The 20,459-nt window shown below is 43.8% G+C and overlaps 1 protein-coding gene across 1 annotated transcript in view; it reads right to left on the bottom strand.

Moving 5' to 3' along the window:
* Positions 1-20,410, bottom strand: part of SH3GL2 (SH3 domain containing GRB2 like 2, endophilin A1) — a 90,890-nt gene extending 70,480 nt beyond the window's left edge. The window contains exon 1 of the mRNA XM_035310078.1: positions 20,230-20,410. Within this exon, the coding sequence (XP_035165969.1) occupies positions 20,230-20,274 (45 nt within the window). The 5' untranslated portion in view covers positions 20,275-20,410. The remainder of the gene's footprint in view (positions 1-20,229) is intronic.
* Positions 20,411-20,459: the final 49 nt, after the last annotated feature.

Below are 20,459 nucleotides of genomic sequence, written 5' to 3'. Positions count from 1 at the left end.
ACAATGAATAATCCCTTTGATAGTGCTTAACTCTACAAAGGTTAATACTCAAAAGGCGTTTAAAATTGTTTACTAAAGAAGAACAGAACAGAACAGTTCAGTTGGAAGGAACCCTCAAAGACCACGGAGTCCAACTGCCTGACCACAGGGCTAACCAAAAGGCAAGGCATGTTACTGAGGGCATTGTCCAAATGCCTCATGAACACCAAAAGGCACGGGGCACCAACCACCCGGCTAGGAAGCCTGTCCCAGTGCCTGACCACCCTCACGGCACAGAAATGTTTCCTAATGCCCAGCCTGGCCCTCCCCGGCGCAGCTCCGTGCCGTGCCCACGCGCCCTGCCATCGGTGGCCAGGAGCAGAGACCGGCACCTCCCTGCTGCTTCCCCTCCTCAGGGAGCTGCAGGGAGCCGTGGGGTCACCTCTCGGCCTCCTCTTCTCCAGGCCGGACAGCCCAAGTGTGCGCAGCCTCTCCTCATGGGGCATGCCCCCCAGGCCTCCTGCCGGCCCTGCTGCCCTCCTCTGGGCGCCTTCAGGTGCCTGAACACCCTTTTTGTGCTGTGGGGCACAGACCTGCACATAACATTCAAGGCAAGGCTACACCAACTCTAAATATAGCAGGAGAAGTTGCATTTGTGCTTGCTGCAGATTAAAAGCATGCAATACAATAGTTACTATGGCTTTGTTGTGCTGTGGCACTTTTGTAATGAACATTACAAAACGTGTCAGATCCTGAGATGTGTCAGACCTTTAGGCATCGTCATGTGACAAAGATGCTTCCATCTGCACAAAATGAGACTAAAACACCAATGGTTGCTACTATCATCTGGACTGTACAATCAAACATATTCATATATTACCACGCATGAATAATTTCTCAACAAAGCAATTGTCACGATTTTCTTAATTTTGTGTGTGTGTGTGTATGTGTGTGAACATTAAGGGGATTATTATGCTGTTTCAGCCTGTATTATACAGTCTGCATCCCCATCTGGAAACATGCATCAGCATTTTTCTTCCCTCAGACCAATTCTAAAAACATGTATTTTTCAACCCCAGCATTTGTGGTTTGAACATTTGTGTTTTTCCCTCTTAGACTACTTACAATGGAAACTTAAATGTTCAAGAATTCTTTTTTCCTCTTCCAATGAAAAAGCCATTATTTAAGTGAAAGGACTTAATAACCCTTACTTAGGAAAATTAAATCCCCTTTCATACCCGCACAACCAGAGAGTTTTCACAGGAGGCCTAAAAAAAAAGTATAATGAATACTCCTATTTGATTTAAAACACCCGTGAGGCTGCTTATACCAGCCTCCCCCACAAATCTTCACTGCTGTGCTCATCTACAACTTTTTCTTTTTCTGAATACAGTGTTTTCCAGACTGATGCATCACAAAAGCTTTTTTTCTTGCAATGCTACCTCTGCTACCACTTGCATCCCTGATGCTGAGGAACCAACACTCAGTCATCTGAATCTAAGCTGACTTTACTGACTGAGGCAGCATTAAGACCAGCAGCCTAACCACAGAAATACTAGATTTGGAACTTAGCAGTGAGAATCAGGAAGGAAAATTAGAAAGAAGTTATTGCAAGGTACAAAGCGGCACATTACCTCCTTTTACTTCATTTACTCATATAGTGAATTCTTATTCCCAAGTGAGTATTTCCACTTTCAGTGTATCACAAGCCAAACTGGGCTCTTATTGGTAATTAATTATTGTTTACTTGTAGAAGAAGATGCCATAACTCTCAGAGTTTGACTTGCCTCTTACCTCAGAACTAGAGACAGCTTTTCCCATTACCACCACAGTAGCTGACATCATCCCTGAGTATATTATGTCCACACCAGGCTTTTACAGCATTTTTGTTTTCAATATCCTTCAATACACCAGGAGTAGCTCAAAGAAGAACACTTTACTTGAGAATTCAGGTTCAAAAAAAATCACTGTGCAGGACCTGAAGTAGAAAAACAATGTTTTCTTCCACAAAATACAAGCAAGAAACTTACAATAAATTACAATGTAATACTAAGCATTAGGATTTTAAGAGCTTACAAATTTCCATACAGCTTCAGTAGTTGGAATGAAGTTACAGAAACTACCTACACAAAAATGTTTCATATGTTACATCTCTCTCTCTCTCTCTCTCTCTCTCTCTCTCTCTCTATCTCACAAGTTCCTGTTTACTTCAACATATCAGAATCTGTACTCATAGTCTTAAACCAGAACTTTGAGCCTAAATAAAGGATCTGGAAGTACAACTGAATGTTGGCTTTCTGCATCCTGGCCTGTCTACCAGCCTAGCCACAGCTCATTACTGCTTCGTGCTCTGTGGTCCGTGTGAGTGATACTGCACAACCACCCTCCTGTCCTTCCATTTTCACACACACCATCCCAGGCAGATCTAGACTGTACTTTCCTCAGTGCAGTTACCTCAGCATTGACTGGGAACAGACTTGACTCCCCAGCCTGCAGGCCAAAAGAAGTGGACCTAGAACAAGACCAGCAGTGCCAAGAAAAGCCATTTGCAAAGAAGTTAAGAGCTGGCTCGATGGCCGGGCCCAGAGAGTTGTGGTGAATGGAGTCAAATCTAGTTGGAGGCCGGTCACTAGTGGAGTCCCCCAGGGCTCGGTACTGGGGCCAGTCCTCTTTAACATCTTCATCGATGACCTGGATGAGGAGATCGAGTGCACCCTCAGCAAGTTTGCAGACGACACCAAGTTAGGTGCGTGTGTCGATCTGCTCGAGGGAAGGAAGGCTCTGCAGGAGGATCTGGATAGGCTGGACCGACGGGCTGAGGCCAACGGTATGAAGTTCAACAAGGCCAAGTGCAGGGTCCTGCACCTGGGGCACAACAACCCCAAACAGAGCTACAGACTGGGAGATGTGTGGTTAGAAAGCTGCCTGGCAGAGAAGGACCTGGGAGTATTGGTTGACAGTCGGCTGAATATGAGCCAGCAGTGTGCTCAGGTGGCCAAGAAGGCCAGCAGCATCCTGGCTTGCGTAAGAAACAGTGTGGCCAGCAGGTCCAGGATTGTCTCCCTGTACTCGGCTCTGGTGAGGCCGCACCTCGAGTACTGCATTCAGTTTTGGGCCCCTCGCTACAAGAAGGACATCGAGGCGCTCAAGCGAGTACAGAGAAGGGCAATGAAGCTGGTGAAGGGTCTGGAGAACAAGGCTTACGAGGAGCGGCTGAGGGAGCTGGGACTGTTTAGCCTGGAGAAGAGGAGGCTCAGGGGCGACCTTATTGCACTCTACAGGTACCTGAAAGGAGGCTGTAGCGAGGTGGGGGTTGGTCTATTCTCCCACATGCCTGGTGACAGGACGAGGGGGAATGGGTTAAAGTTGCGCCAGGGGAGGTTTAGGTTGGATGTTAGGAAGAACTTCTTTACTGAAAGGGTTGTTAGTCACTGGAATAGGCTGCCCAGGGAAGTGGTTGAGTCACCATCCCTGGAGGTCTTGAAAAGACGTTTAGATGTAGAGCTTAGGGATACGGTTTAGTGGAGGACTTGTTAGCGTTAGGTCAGAGGTTGGACTAGGTGATCTTGGAGGTCTCTTCCAACCTAGACTATTCTGTGATTCTGTGAAGTGGCAAAGCCATTTTTCTTCTGTAGCTTGTTTTACTTGAATGGGATTTATAGTGGCTTTACTGACTTTATAGCTTGTCATGATGGTACTGTTAATACAACAATCATATTATGAGTAAACTAATATTTGCATATTGGTACAGTAATCCTCATTCAGGTAGAGCTTTCCTTTCCCACTGCCACTGAATAGCACCCTACAGGCAGGATCTCTAGCACACAGAGCTCATTTTGTGAAATTTACCTGGAGCTGACTCCCCATACTCTGTGCAAAACTGAGCTGCTGTTTTTATAGAACTACTCCACTGGGGTCATTATATCACCCAGCATAAATGAGTCACCACTGTAGTTGTATACACAGTGAATCAATGCACAAAGGAGAACTGGAGGAGATGAGAACTAAAGCGAGAAGACCCAGTAAGAATTTTCATGACAGTTTTAAAGATTGGTTAAAGAAGTTTAATGCATTGCTGGTGTAAAGATAAAAAGTTAAAAATACAGTATGCCATCTGAGGGTTGTGTAACACTTAGTTAAGGCATCCACTATCCATTATTTTTTCCCAGCAAAGCAAAACCTGTTTAGATTTGGAAGAGTATTATACCAACAACAGTGGAAAGAAAAGGCCATACGCTATACTTACACTACGGGGGAATTTACTTTAGTGTAAGTTCTGAGCTTTCATTACTTTAAAACCTTGCAATTTTATTTAGTATTTTCCTAAAAAAAGCTCCAGATCCTGGATGCAAATGATGGTTTGGAAATACCTGCTTCATACACTTCTGAAGTAAGCCTTCTTGTAAGGTTTTTAAACATGGAAATGTAAAGGATCAAATCAAAAGTAAGTCCAAAAGCACTTTTAAAAATCTTTTAATGCAACCTCTTGGTATTATAATGGCACACTTCATGATTTTAAAACGTTCACAATTGTCTATGCTATACCAAAATAACACTGCCTGTCTCATTATATAGCCATAATTAACAACTTGGATATGCAACATAAAATATTAATCACCATTGCAGAAGCCACTTTCTTCCCTTAATTTGTAATACGATAACGTTCTCCTTAAATCTGCTCCAAAAAGCCTGCTAATGTCCTTTCTGTCACTATTCACACTTTGTGTTTGCAGTGGACATATTTACAATGGAAGCACCACTCTTCCACTAAGTATCTGAATAATGCATTACATCTCAGATATATTGTGATGGTCAGATAGTGGCAGTAGCTTCAAATTTTCCCTGACCTACCTCTTCATTCTTAAGTCTGCTCAATTTGCATTCTGCAAATTGCCAGAGACAGGAAATATGTATCTAAAGATCCCCTATACTGCATGTGAAAAATTCAAAACATACACAAAAGCATGTATCTCCTTTGTCTGAGTATAATCATGCAATCACAGAATAGTTTGGTTGGAAGGGACCTTACAGACCATCCAGTTCCAACCCCCTGCCATGGGCAGGGACACCTCCCACCAGACCAGGTTGCCCAAAGCCCCATCCAGACTGGCCTTGAGCACTTCCAGTGGGCACTTTCTGTGGGCAACCTGTGCCAGTACCTCACCACCCTCAAAGTGAATAATTTCTTCCTCAGGGCTGCTTTCAATCCGTCCTCAACCGAGCCTGTATCTGTGCTTGGGATTACCCTGGCCCAGGTGCAGGACCTTGCATTTGGCCTTGTTGAACCTCATGAGGAACACACAGGCCCACCTCTCAGTCCCATCAAGACCCCTCTGGATGGCATCCCTTCCCTCCAGCATGCTGACCGCACCGCAAAGCCTGGTGTCATCGGTAAACTTGAATATGTATAAATAATGTGCTCATCCTCATGGCTGGGAGCGCTTGATACATAATCATATAATGTTCTACAAACATGGGATGTATTGCAGTAATTTCACTGCTAGTTCTGCAAGGACAAGTGAAGTAGAGGAACTTGAAATCAAAAAGGATTGCATGACTACAGGGAGACACTAATTGGATCCCAGAATTTTAAATCTATCTCCAAACGCAGAGAAGCAAAGACTGACTCACAGGCATTTCCGCACAGCACACAGAGGTGGAATTAGCTGTGAAGACGATGAGTATGTATGCAGTAGAACTGGTATAAAAACAAACACATTTGCAGATGAAAAAAGCAAATGCAAGTAATATATTTGTAAGGCTCCTAAGAGCTACATAGCTTCTAAGAGAGGCACACTCTCTACTGCTCAGAGGGACGTGGAGTCCAGGGACTTAATTTTCTCCCTAGTAGCTGGTAGGGTGCTATGTTTTGGATTAGGATGAGAAGAGTGCTGGTAACATGCTGATGTTTTAATTGCTGCAGAGCACTGCTTACACTAAGCCAAGGACTTTTCAGCTCCTCGCTCTGTCCTGCCAGTGGGCAGGCTGGGGGTGCAGCAAGAGCTGGGAGGGGACAGACCCAGGACAGCTGACCCAAACTGGCCAAAGGGGTATTCCATACCATCTGACGGCATGCTGAACAATATATAGGGGTGGCTAGCCGGGGTGGGGGGGCCGGCTGCTCACGGATAGGCTGGGCATTGGTCAGCGGGTGGTGGGCAATTGCATTGTGCATCACTTGCTTCGTACACATTATTATTAGTAGTAGTACTATTATTATTGTTGTTATTATTGTTATTATTTTCCTGTCTTAATAAACTGTCTTTATCTCAACTCACAGGCTTCACTTTCCCATTTCTCTCCCCCATCCCAGAGAGGGAGGGAGGAGGGTGAGTGAACGGCTGTGTGGTGTTTACCTGCCAGCCAGGTTAAACCTCAGCACAGCCCCACTGAATACTTCAGAAATGCCAAAATCTCACCTGACATCTCATGGAGAAATAGTAGGCCTACCTCTGGCTGAAAACCCTCATTTTTAAAGCAAGCTGGCAAGAGACAGGAATGGCAGTATTACTGCCCACTGACATTGTACATTTGAGCAATTAGCAAATCAGGAATCACATACCAGCCCTCTGCAGCCAGAGCAGTATACAGCAAGATCATACTCCACTGTACTCACTGGGTGAATACTGTGGTTGCATAAGTGCAATGGCTCCAAACATAGATAAACAAAGAGTTATGTAACAGGAGTAAAAGTCAGGATACAGACATTTGTCCTTAGGGCCCTATTTGCAATAGCAATCCTTCCTGGCACACCAAGAGATCAAGAATTCAGAGTCTTTTCACTGGCTTTCAATTGATCTTTCAGTGTCACAGGCCTAGCAGATGTGTGAGCACTGACACCTGCCTTAGTTGGCCCAAGAAGTAAAGGATGCTTAATCACTCCTTTTCTGTACACCTAGATTCAAGCTGGGCTGTAGATACTCCTAAGGGATGCCCAGTGGCAGTGCAAGCTTTGCTGTGAGTTTCCCTCCCTCTTTTGCTCATCAATATACCCCAACTGTGACCTCTGCTGGGTAACACTGGGTCATCTGCACCGGTTGTTCTGTTCTGCAGACCCATGCCTATTGCACTGCGTGACTTTCCAACACAGAGATAGCCTTGGAATTTTAGATCAGCTGATACATCACTCAATATGAAAGAAACCAAGAGGGAGGGGTATAACCATGCCTCACAGCCAAAGATCTGGCGTGCATTCTGAACTAGAACAGCTCCCAGAGGAGACAGGTTGCTAGAAGACAAAACGACTCAAAGGAATTATTGCCAGGTCTTTGCAAAAGCTGTCATCTGCGTCAAAAGTCTTACATCTTATAATCGTATGATTATATGAAAATCTTTTACTCTTAAAAGAACTGAACTAAGAACTAAACGGAACTAAAAAAAAAACTAACTTAAACCCTGAAATCAAGGGAATTTAGAAAAGAAGAGACAGAAGACAGCAGTATTAATTTAGCACTGCTAGTTTTAAAACGTCTTGATTCTGTAACAATTTCTTAATGTTTGGGATTATATGCTGAAAAAAAAAAAGATTAAAAAAAATTCTGCTAAAAGTGACCACTGGATACATTATATAAAATAAGCAAAATAACCCAAATCAGCAGAATAGTCAGCAGAACGTGTTTTTCTTTGTTTGTTTTTGCTGCTGAGTAAAGGTATATAGCACAAACATTAGAGATCACCTCCCACCTACCTGTTCAACTCCATTGTTCACGTCCAAGTCTTACGAGACAGAATCATGGCAACATTTCTGGAAGTTTTCATTATGCATTGTTTGCTCCGAAGCTCTTTGAAATTACAACACCACCTTCTGCTTTTGTGAACTGATTTACCTACCTTTTAAATATAATATTTAAAAGTTAAGAGCCATACTATGCTGTTTTATAACTTAGAGCAGTTATTAAAGACAGAACCCTTGCTTTTTAATAATAAATAAGGTATCAGAACAAACTCCAACCTTTCCAGCCTGCAAACCAAACACACTATTTCAGAAAAACCATGGAGACACAATGAATTAATTGCTTCTCTCAAGTTCCAGCTCCTTGGTGACACTGAGATGGTTGTGGGGGAAACCAGGTCCCCAACCCTGCCAGAAATTCTCTAAATGTCAAAGGATGGCACTGAGAAAGAGACAAAAGCAGCTCTTCCCTCCCTGCTCGTCACTTTGCAGCAGAGATCTGGATGAAATGGATCACTTGGGAAGGGAAACGGGTGCAGAATAGTGCCCTGCAGTGAAGTTTTCCCTTGAGGCTGGTGAGAGTTGCAGCAGGAAAGAAAGCTGCTCTAACTATATTTTGGTTTCTTTTTTGTTTCTTGTTTTTCTCCACATTCATCCCTGGGCATTTGAGCCAGGGAGGTGGATTTACCTATGATAGGTCAGGACCGAGTTCCTGTCTCCTTCCCTCAAGGCTGCCCACAGCTGAGCACAGGGCATCCAGAAACGGCTGCTACTCTTTTCTTCAGCATACAGAAGGTAACCTCCAAGGGCAGCCCATGCAAGAAAATAGGGCAACAACATTTCGAAGCACTCCTAACTCTCAGCTGGGAATACTTCTCAAAAGCTCTAGGATTCAAGGAGGCTTTGCTGCTGGTTTGGACACAGCACAGGATTGTTTCTCATATTCTTGATCTGGTCTTCATTCTTTAACAACAAAACTGATTTGATATGTGTGGTTTCTCTCCCAGATGCTTAATTTACCTTCTTAAATTTAATTTTATTGCAAGAAAATGAATTAAGCAATTAAAGGAAATACAATTCTCAGTAATAATATTTTACAAAAGTTTGAAAGAAATATCAGGAGGAAATCCAGGGAAAAAAAGTCTACAGCAGTGAATCTGCTTAAATCCATGTAGATGAAGAAGTTCCCTTGAACACAAGCATAGTTAATCTGCAAACACAAATGAGCAAAATATGGAACTAGAATAATCTGTTTTATTGCAGCTTCATTAGTTTTTCAATTCTCCAGCGCCCTAAATGAGAAGTGAGAAAAAAAGTCCTTCACAGAATGAAAGTGAACAAGATACAACAGCACCATGGCAGCATGTCTCTAGAGAACTTTCCAAATCTGCTCGGGAAGACTGTTTTTTATAAAAGTTGCTACAAATCCCACATATCTGATTTTAATGTATCATTTTGCAAGTGGTCTTGTTCTCAAGGTGAGAGGAGTAAATCAGCAATTACCTTTACAGAGCCCATAACTACAGCAAAAGAAATGAGACAGCACTGAATTTTCTCCTGTACAATGGCAGGTATTTTCAGATTTAAGTCCACCTACATTCTAATTTGTTTTTAACTTATGAATTTATTTTATTATTAAAATGTATTCTGCAGTAGTACTCATAGATATCAATCAGAAACTGAATGCAAGCATGCCCAGCTGCTTTCTTGGCCAGCACACTGGTGATGTGCATCAAGAAACACAAACCCTAGCTCCTGGAGCCAAGGCTTTTTAGACCTCAGCATCACAACCCCTCATACGTCCAGCGATTAAACAGGACAATGAGCAAGAAGGCAAATGAACAGAAGGATAACTCATTTTCTGAAGACACTCTACAACTTTTGTCTTAAGAGTTGCACCAGCACTTCTTTGCATTAAAATAACATAGTTTTCTCCCTGTGTCGGGGTTAGGAAGAAGCAAGAAAAACAGAGACTGTCTTGTCTTGAATCACATGCAGCAGTATAGCTAGCAAACTACACATTTCACCTTTGCAACCTATCCAGGTACTTTCTGTCACTGGTTTTGTACCAGTGGATCCAGCACAGATGCCACAGCATTTCAGAAGAGACGCAGGAATATGCTAATGCAGAGTTCAGCTTCTGCCCAGAACACTTCTGAACTTCAATGTTACCTATTAGAATGAGTAAAAGATTTCAAATAGGCGCTTTGTTCATCACAAGCTAGCAGAGTTTTTGGCAGTCGGCAATGAGGAAAATTTTCACATACTTAAGGACTGCCACCCTGTTTGCTACCCAAGCTCAAACCATGGGATTGAACAAGCATCCGAGCCACAAGTGGCTTATTTTCCAGACGCTGTCTGGAAGCTTTTGTTAAAAGATTGTTCACAAGTTAGAGCTGCTGACTCTTTTCCCTTTTCCTTATTCTTTCTCCCCATTGAGACAGGAAATTTGCAACAGATGGGTTTATCATCATAGAAATAATGTCAGCTTTTCCCTCCTTAGTCACATTCGATTCCACATACACTGACGGACACCGTTAAATCCATGCTGACTTCTTTAACCACTGGTTTTATTGAAGTTCTGTGTGTCTTGGGAATGCTGGCCGTCGTGTCTCCTGTGCTGGAGCAAAACATACTGTCATAGTGTCCATTTCAGGAACTGAGGACCCTGGATACAGTGCACTAATGGAGCAGAAAATACCATGTGGCAGCTTCATTCACTAATGCCTGCCATTTCTCCTGGCTCTGATAGTCCGAGTTATCCATACAAACATGAGCACAGAATTTGACTCTGTTCCAGTTTTGAGGCTTTTTGCTGAGAACTTTCCTACTCTTTCATCCTCATGCATCTTCATTTCAGGAAATCTTACTCCCACCCATCTTTACAGTTAAATAAAAACTACAGTACTCTGAAGAGAACACCAAAACCTCCACAATCTATTTCAATTATCACAAGGTGTTTTTGTGTGTGTGTGTGTTTTGTTGTTGTTGTTGTTTTGTTTTGTTTTGTTTTGTTTTGTTTGTTTTTTCAAAATGCAGCCACTCTGAAACAGGCCAACCAGACCTTTGAGGAGAAATTTGACAATTGTGAAAATCACAGGTTCCAAAATAAAATTATTTTGAATTAACACACTGCAAAACAAAGTGAAGTTATCTGCCTTTTGATATATTTGTCGTTCTTACTTTAATAAGAGAATCCAGTTCCTAGCATGCAAAATTTAACTTTTGCTGCCATGTACATTTTGTAGCTGTTTACAGAGGCAAGACAAACTGGTCAAAACTAACAGAGGAAAACATGTTTTTCTGATTGAAAACAAAAGTTAAAGATCTACATTACTTCAATTCAACAATTAAGTCTTCCTCTCCTCCAGAAATTCACAGAAATTTCCCTATTTTGCAGAAATTTCCCCAGCTATAATTAAAACAGGCAAGATGTACAGCATATTATGCCTACTGCCTACAACAGTCACATTCTGACAGCAATGAATCTGCCTAACATGTAGTAAAATGTTTTTCAGCACTTCTGTGGAAAGGGAAGGAGACTTCCCCTCAGTCTCAGAAACAAATAGTCCTATTTTAGAAACAAATTTAGAACATAAATAATAGAGACCACAAGGGTACAATAAGATCCGCCATTCTTCCTGAAAGGGAAACTTCTGTTTGTTAATGCTAGCACAAGGCTCCCTGTATTAGACTCCATTCTAACCAATCAACCACGTGCACATGTGTTTATTCTACATTTCAAGGTACATTTCTGCATTCAAACATTTTGGTTCCTAAAAAATATTTGCATATTGTTGAACCTCCCTCACGCTGGAGCTGTTTTAAACAGTTCTTACCTCCTTTCATAACTGTAGGAAGTAAAATCAAATCCTTTCTGTTCTTGGTCAAAGCAAGAAATGAGATGAAGCAACCAACAGAAAACTCAGTTAAGACCTGCTCCTAAGTACTAAAATCTCGTATTACTTCAACTGGAGCAATAGCGACCTTTAAATCTGTTTCAGTGTCAAAAATAGCATTCCTACAGAAAAACAAATTCAGCCAGTGAATTAGCTGAGAAAAATATACCAACTGGTCATCTCTAATGCCACGAGCAGTTCTCTGCAAATACTCTGACTCCAGTGCTTCATTTGCTGTCCTCAGATCCTTTTCCAAACAGTATCAATTAAGTGGAAAAGCTACTCGAAAAGCTACTCCTATACTGACAGGAGGAAATCCATCCATCCTAGAGTTATACTTCTAAAAACTGCAGCACTTTAAATTCAGTCCTCTGACTATGATGCCATAACTTTCCAAGACAGACAAGCTCTAAGTGACTCATCTGGTAAGACAAACACTATCTTTGACATTCACGTCTTATGAATTATTAACTGGTTTACTGCATCTACATTGATTTTGCATGAAAAGGAATTCTTGGCACATTCTTGAAGGCTGAAAATTGCAGACTACAAAAGAACTCAGCAAAAATTATATAATCAGCTTCTGCTGTTTGAAAGTTCTGCTAGTCTACATAGAGTCATAAAAGATGAAATCAAGAACAGTTTTCAGGGGTACATTCTTTCTAGGGAAAAACAAACAACCCCTTCCCCCCAACAAACAAACAAATAAACCAACCAACCTCTAACATTAATCTCGCAGATTCACAGAACCACGGAGTATACTGAGTGGGAAGGGACCCACAAGGATCACTCAGTCCAACTCCAGGTTCCATCCAGGACCGCCCAAAAATCCAACCCTGTGTCTGAGAGCGTTGTCCAAACACTTCTTGAACTCCAGCAGGCTCAGTGCTGTGACCACTGCCCTGGGGAGCCTGTCCCAGTGCCCAACCACCCTGTGGGTGCAGAACCTTGCCCTAACGCCCACCCTGACCCTCCCCTGTCCCAGCTCCATGCCGTTCCCTCGGGTCCTGTCGCTGTCCCCAGAGAGCAGAGCTCAGCGCCTGCCCCTCCGCTCCCCTCGTGAGGGAGCTGCAGGCCGCCATGAGGCCTCCCCTCAGCCTGCTCTGCTCTGGGCTGAACAAACCAAGGGACCTCAGCTGGACAATCGCTTCCCTCCATCAGCAAGCAGCGCTGTGCTGGATGCATCCCCAGAGCATCTGGATAAGCTGGACCGATGGGCCGAGGCCAACGGTATGAAGTTCAACAAGGCCAAGTGCAGGGTCCTGCACCTGGGGCACAACAACCCCAAACAGTGCTACAGGCTGGGAGATGTGTGGTTAGAAAGCTGCCTGGCAGAGAAGGACCTGGGAGTATTGGTTGACAGTCATCTGAATATGAGCCAGCCGTGTGCTCAGGCGGCCACGAAGGCCAACAGCATCCTGGCTTGCGTAAGAAACAGCGTGGCCAGCAGGTCCAGGGAAGTGATTGTCCCCCTGTACTCGGCTCTGGTGAGGCCGCACCTCGAGTACTGTGTTCAGTTTTGGGCCCCTCGCTACAAGGACATGGAGGTGCTCGAGCGAGTCCAGAGAAGGGCAATGAAGCTGGTGAAGGGTCTGGAGAACAAGGCTTACGAGGAGCAGCTGAGGGAGCTGGGACTGTTTAGCCTGGAGAAAAGGAGGCTCAGGGGTGACCTTATTGCACTCTACGGGTACCTGAAGGGAGGCTGTAGCGAGGTGGCGGTTGGTCTATTCTCCCATGTACCTGGTGACAGGACAAGGGGGAATGGGCTAAAGTTGCGCCAGGGGAGGTTTAGGTTGGATGTTAGGAAGAACTTCTTTACTGAAAGGGTTGTTAGTCACTGGAATAGGCTTCCCAGGGAAGTGGTTGAGTCACCATCCCTGGAGGTCTTGAAAAGACGTTTAGATGTAGAGCTTAGGGATACGGTTTAGTGGAGGACTTGTTAGCGTTAGGCCAGAGGTTGGACTCGGTGATCTTGGAGGTCTCTTCCAACCTAGACTACTCTGTGATCTATTTTGGAATGTATTTTGCATCACCCTATTTTGTTGTTGTGGCACTTTTCCCCACAGAAGCAGAACAGAAGTGAGGCTCAGTGTTGGTATTTTAAATTCAAAGAAAAATAAAATGTGTCCTCAGTGCTAAAGAATTTTAACTCTACTTAAATTTGTTAACACAAAAGTGAAAAGTAAGCCCTATTTCAAAAAGCTTAGGTAAATGGTCTTCACATTTAAAGATTTTTTTCAGCCAGTAGAATAAGTAGGCAATTTAAATAAATAAATGACATGTATGTTCAAAAATCAAACTGCAACCCATAAAAAGATGAAGAAGACAGAGGAGTCTGTCAGCATTTTATTAGTATGGGGTGTGAGTAGCTTTTCTGTCACCAGAGTAGGGGGAAAAGGTAGAGAAAGTCAACATTTTTCTCTGTTTAGAACTTCTGCTTACAAGAATTCAGTGTAATTTCCCACTTTGGTAGACAGATTACAAATCCAAGGCAGATATGACCAAAACAGAGCCCAACTGAAATTACGGAAATATGATTCCAGCTGTTTTGCGGCCAATCAACTCAGCAAGTGGCGCCTATCTGTTTTGAAATATACATGGATTCAGTTTACCAGCCATCTCCCAAGTGGTGTGCCTGTTACCTGAACCAGAACCAGTGGCTTAATTTCTCATTCTTTCAGGAGGCCCTCCGGCAACACGTCAAGCCACCTTTACAGGCTGCTGTTAGTAAGGTTACACTTGCTGCTGCCTCAGCAGCACCTCTGTTGGGATCAAGTAGCACCCCTTCTCTGGTGGGTGAATGGAGATGAGGCAAACCATTGAACCCTTGGTGTGACCTATGCAATGCTGCAACAACTACTTCAGCTAGTTTCACTCTAAGGATTCTTTTTAAACTGTCATTTAATTATAAAGACATGGCCTCTAGCATGGGCAAAAAAGCGTCATCAGTATCACATCAATTATAATGACAAACCCACGAATCATCCCATCTGAGACTGCCATGGCAGTTTCCATTTTCAGAGAAATTAGAATTACCCTGAAATTCAAATCACTACTTATTTTTTTGTTTTATTCCATGAAGGTCTACAGGGACTCCACAAAGGGAAAGCTTGTGAAAAACGTTAACACAGGAAAAGTGTTTTTTTTCTTCCTCTTCAGGACAAAAAAAAAAAAAAAAAAAAAAAAAAAGTTATTTAAAAAGTTATTTTAATTCCTCTCATTTCTGGAACAGGTTGGATGGATTCCTCTAACATCTGCTGTAAGCTCAGATTTAAAAATGTACTCTTTCTTCTCCAAGATTAAGTGCAGGATTAGATAAGCAGTGGAAGGCAAGGCAATTCTAGGCAATTCTGCTGTGGCAAAGACCATCATAAGAATACTGTGCTTTAACTTGGTGCTCCTTCCTCTGCAAATAGACATGTATTTAAAAGTGTCAACATCACTGTTGTCCACCAGGGACCAGTACAAAGACAATGAGGACCAGAGTAAAAAAAGTTGCCAGAAGGCAGCACAAAGCAAGAACTTGTAGTTTTAGGAGAAAAGGGTGTTGGAAGGCAGCTCTGGTTGCCTGTGAGGGTACTACAGACTTTCACTAAGGAGAGGACCATGGCTCTACTTAATTCCAGGCACTTCCCAGCATATGCATTCACTACTTCTCTTCAGGTTTACTCACAGAGCTGCAACAGTTCCCCAAAACATATTTTCAATGCCATCTGTCCTGCTCATCATTAAAGTCAAAGGCTTCACTAGCAGATTACTAGGTCAAACAGTCAGTGTTGAAGCTCCTCCAGCCTCCATAACAAATGTGTATAGTCATCCCAGCACCTCATATAAATGTGCACTTGACAGTTACGTAGCACACCCTAATACTCTGCAGAACAACCTCTGCAGAGTCTATTTCAGCTAAACCTGTGTATGCCGCTTCAGCACTTTTTATGAAATGCCTTTAACATGACAGTCATGAGGGCATGTTTAAAACTTAGACACTTGTGCAGGAATGACCAGGAGCACCCCATTCTTTCTATTTCTTTGCTGTGTAATACTTCTAGTGGTGATGAAATCAAGACATAAAACTCTGATCCTAGTTGTATTTTGAACATAGCATTCACAGATGTTCTTTACCTCCAAAGATCACTGGGAGAAAAACTGCAAATGTGTGTCAATCAATGCTTCAGCTTTATATACACATACACATAGACAAAAAATGGGGACTGCATAGATCAGGTGGAAAGATAGTGAAGTGATAAATGTCTAAGAAATACTACAAAAAAAAAAGAAAATAAAAGAAAAAAAAAGCCAGTATCTTTTTTTACATACTAAGCAATTGTTCTTTTTGATAGATTTAGAAACAGTTAGAAATTGGAGCAGATTGTTTAAGCCATCAACAATTCAGAAGAATTACACAATATCCATGTGTAATGGGCAATTCAGATTAAGGTCAATTTTTTCACCCTTTCAATGGACAGATGGGAATGATGCCAACTATGAATACTGTATCTGGCACACAAATGAAAGTGCAGAAACAGAAGGAATTTCCCTACCCGAAGCTGAAAATATTCCTCTCCACATTCAATTAAATAACTTTCTCAAAAACTGTCTTCACTCCCAGATCAAAAATTTGCTCCCTTTCCCTGATGTAAAAATATACCGCTCTGCACTGAGAGAAAATGACAGGCTGATGGTGGTACACAGCCCTCAAAGAGAAGTTTTTAACACCTAGTTCGGGCACTGTCCTCAGGTGGCCACCTCGCAAATGCCCCCTTTTCCTCTTAAACTCCACCTGCTCAGAACCTTCCACGCCATGGGAGGTGGAGGCTTCCTAAATCCAACATAAGCAATACAAAGTGCAACAGCCCCGCTAGGAACAAGATAGCATTGTGTACCTCTAGATGTATGGGAATGGACAAGAATTTGGTGGGTATTGCCGAGAGGAAACACGGAGGGAGACAGGCAGACACAGTGTGCATGCAGTTTCAAAGCCAGGTGAAGTGCTTTGCCTGGGAAGGTTGAGGTTGGCAAGCAGCACAGGTCCCACTAAACACAGTGGGACAGTCACATATGTATTGTAGAAAATGGGGCTGGATGGGCATTTAGGAAAACTGTGGTATCAGTATGTCACTTTCCAGTACGAAAAGAAATGCTAAGAATTGGTTAGTTGCAGTACGAGAGCAAAGCAAGTGTAGAAAACATGTTGTGTCTAAACAAAGATTGCTTTACCCACTGGAGTGAAAAGTATTTTACACATTCCTGACCAAGGAACTAAAAATAAACAAATAGCTAGATGAACCACAACACAGAAAGCACTGGAAAAGATAAATTTTTGTCATTCTGATATTCCCACCGATTTCAGTGGAACCCTTCATAAGTTTATAGGGTTACACACACTCAGTTTTGCTGGACCCTTTCTAATAAGCAGACACTCTTCCAGGACACATTCAATGCAGATGTTCAGTGTTTTCCTCATCTCTAACGTGGTCTTCTTGCAAATGTGCCAAATCCATGCTGGTGGTTTTAAAGCCACTGACAAACCTGCAGGCTGGAATAGTCTCTCCTTCATGCTGGGATAGTGCTAATGGCAGAGGAGTCTGCACGCCTAAAGGAAAGGAGACGATTTAGTGGCATAGCATTTAGTCACCTATTTCTGGGGAAAATAATAAAAAAAGGACTTGGAGGGACTCTTCTTAGCTCCAGGATATCCAACAGATTTGCAGCAGCATAGTTAACATTCAAATGTGTTTATTTTTCTTCCTTCAGCACTCTGTGGATAATTGACGTAAATGAATAGTCTAGCCTGCTCTCCACTCGTCAATTTAACTTCTTGTAATTCTGCATAAATGTCAAGAGTTCCAGACTCACCCTGGCTTTTACAAACTCAGGAATACTTCTTCTGAACTTTATGATGCTTCACAGAGGTAAAACCATTATTATTATTATTATTATTATTATTATTACTATTTTCTGAAAGGCGGAAGGGTGAACTCTCCATTCATTCTAGAAGGAGCAAAGTTCCCACCTGTTTTCCAATGACTTATTGCTGCTGCAGCTGGTGCAAGGAATTTGACAGACATTAAGTTCTTCAACATGACTTCTAGTTAAAAAAACAGAGTGTCAGTATTTAATACAGGTGAGTTTGATCTTCTACAAGTCAAAAAACGATGAATGAAATTGAAACACTTACACAGTACAGAACAATCCAGACATGGAAGTCACACGATTGCAAGTTCTGCTAGGGACTTACTGATGAAAGAAAATATCTTCATAATATTCAAAATGTGCCACAAATCTTTATACTTGCAGTTGGGACTGTATTTTGTAATAATAACACTGTATGCTCATAATGCACCTGTGTGTATAAGGGCTACTAATTTTACAACATTAAAGACAGAAATAAATTAAACCAAAGACTTGAAAATGCTTAACTGGATTGAAGGACACTGCAACTTCAGAAATAACTTGAAATCATTCCTGATACGATTTAGGACTCTAGTATCACTGCATACCTTACACAGGATCTTATGTGAATAAGAAGCAAGGGAATGAGTCAAAAACTTTAAAACTTCGAAATTGTTTGGTCATCTCTGGGAAGCTTTATTCATAGTGGCAATGCCAATCCATATTCCACTTGGGGATTAATCCCTGATCAAAAGGATTACTCCCAGGAGTAAGGTCAGCACGACCAAGTCCTGGATTTCTCACTCCTTCTGAAAGCAAGTCAATAAACAGATCTGTCTTGCAACCTACTTGTGAGTCATTCTCACACATGAATGTGTCTTCATGCCCTGCATACGATCTGTGAAAGTCGAGGCTGGGCCCAAAAAATCCCTGGGTCATCTGATACCAGGCTGCTAAATCTGGCATCAGAAATTTACTATTTTGGTTCCAGCCAGCTAAAACTCTTCCTTCCTCCCAAATGACAAGTATTGCTGACAATCAGTGTGAGAGTGTCATCTGAAGGACGGAGCAGCATTCACAGACCTTTCACACCATGCTCCCTCCGGAAAAGATGTTTACCCCTGCTGATGCGGAGGCACACTCATTAACTTACAGTAATGGTGAGTCAAGACACATTATTCAAAAGTGAACTGCAGCTTGTCCAGGTGACACAGACACTGCAATTGGTATGCTTTGGCACCAGAACGCAGTGCAGTGGTGATGGTTTGATGGGTCTCCGGGCTCCTGCTAGCGCCATAGGTAGCAGGGGGGGATTAAAACGAAGCAGCAGCAGCAGATGGACACTGCAGCATGGGCTCAGTAACGCTGAACCGCTCCTTGCCGCATCTGCCAGAGTACAGCAGGTTTCTGTGAGGGCTGTTTTACCAGTGATGCAGCATAATTTGGTAAGGAAGGTGAGACACAATGTCACCCTGTTCCTGCATGGGCCTCTGCAGGACTTGACATACCCCATTGCACTTGTAGTCAAAATGGGTATGGTATAAAGACTGCAAGAATGAGAACTGGGACTACTTGTATTAGAAATCCTTCTTCTGGGCAAATTCCTCCACAGTGCAACAAGAGATGAGATGAAAAAGATGAGACAAATGAGAAAGGGAAAAGCACAGGTGTTGAGAAGCCTAACGGCTGCTGCATCTTGTGTGTCTGCACCTACAAATTGCTTACAGCGACCTAAGCTGCTACCTGAAGACGCTTGCAAGGAAAATTAGTGGGTTGTAACCGGGAGTTTTGCACTAAGTTGGACATAAAATGAAGGAGCATCAACACAGGTCTCAGTCTCAAATCTCTAAATCCAAGGAAATTCCTCTGACTTCTGTGAAAGCATTTTACATTTATCCCCAAAGCATGTTAAGTCAGCCTCTGGTTCAGGAATTGCTCCCTTACAGAGCACAACATGCGGGATTTTGTATTACGAAACAGATCGAAGCCTGGTGAAACGGCCACCCTGACCTCCCGCAATAACACACCGTGCCTGAAGCAACATGGCCAAATCTCATTATTCAGATTTTGGCTGTACTTGGGGGAAGTGGGGGGGTAAATAAAATTTAAAAAAAGCTCATTGTACCACAGATTTAGAAAGTCAGACCGAGCAAATGCCAGCAGAATCCCGGCCCTCAGAATGGGAGACCCACGGCCCACACAAGGGGAAGCAGTGCCCAGCTCTGCACACACGAGACCCACAGACCCGTGGACACCTGTGCGTGCCCACACACAGCCCTGCACACTCAACGCACTGTGTGCACCCTTGCGCACTCACACCCCTGTGCATGATCACACACTCGTGCACCATCCATGCCTGTGCATACCCACACGTACCCGTGCACCATGCACGCCCATGCACTATGCACACCCGTGCATGCCTACACGTCTGTGCACACTCACACACCTGTGCATGCTCACACTCGTGCACCATGCACACTTGTGCATACCCACACCCATGCACCATGCATGCCCGTGCACCACGCACACCCGTGCATGCCCACGCAAACCTGTGCACGCTCACACCCCCGTGCACCACGCACCCCCGCGCACGCTCACAGATCCGTGCACGCCCACGCACGACCGTGCACGCTCACACACGCGTGCACCGCATGCACCGCGCGCCCCCGTGCACACCCGCAACCCTCGCGCCCCCCGTGCACACGCACACACGCACACACGCGCACACACACACACATCACGGCGAGCGCCCCGCACGTCCCCGCACGCCCCCTGCGGCGCGGGCACCTGGGTGGCTTTGTGGAACTGCTTCTTCAGGCCGGCCACCGACATGGCGCCAGGCGGCCGAGCGGGGCCGAGCGGGGCCGAGCGGAGCCGAAGGGAGCCGAGCGGGGCCGAGGGGTCCGCGCGTGCCGCCGCCGCTGCCCGCAGCCCCGCGCTGCCGGACGGGGGGGAGGCGTCAGGCGGCGGCCGCGCGGCGCTGCGGGGGCGCCGTGACGTCAGGGCCGGCCGCACCG

The sequence above is a fragment of the Oxyura jamaicensis genome, chromosome Z (genome assembly GCF_011077185.1).
Source record: "Oxyura jamaicensis isolate SHBP4307 breed ruddy duck chromosome Z, BPBGC_Ojam_1.0, whole genome shotgun sequence".
In the NCBI taxonomy this organism is placed as follows: domain Eukaryota; kingdom Metazoa; phylum Chordata; class Aves; order Anseriformes; family Anatidae; genus Oxyura; species Oxyura jamaicensis.
The sequence above is the reverse complement of the archived record's forward strand: the minus strand, read 5'-3'. Positions and strand labels throughout refer to the sequence as shown.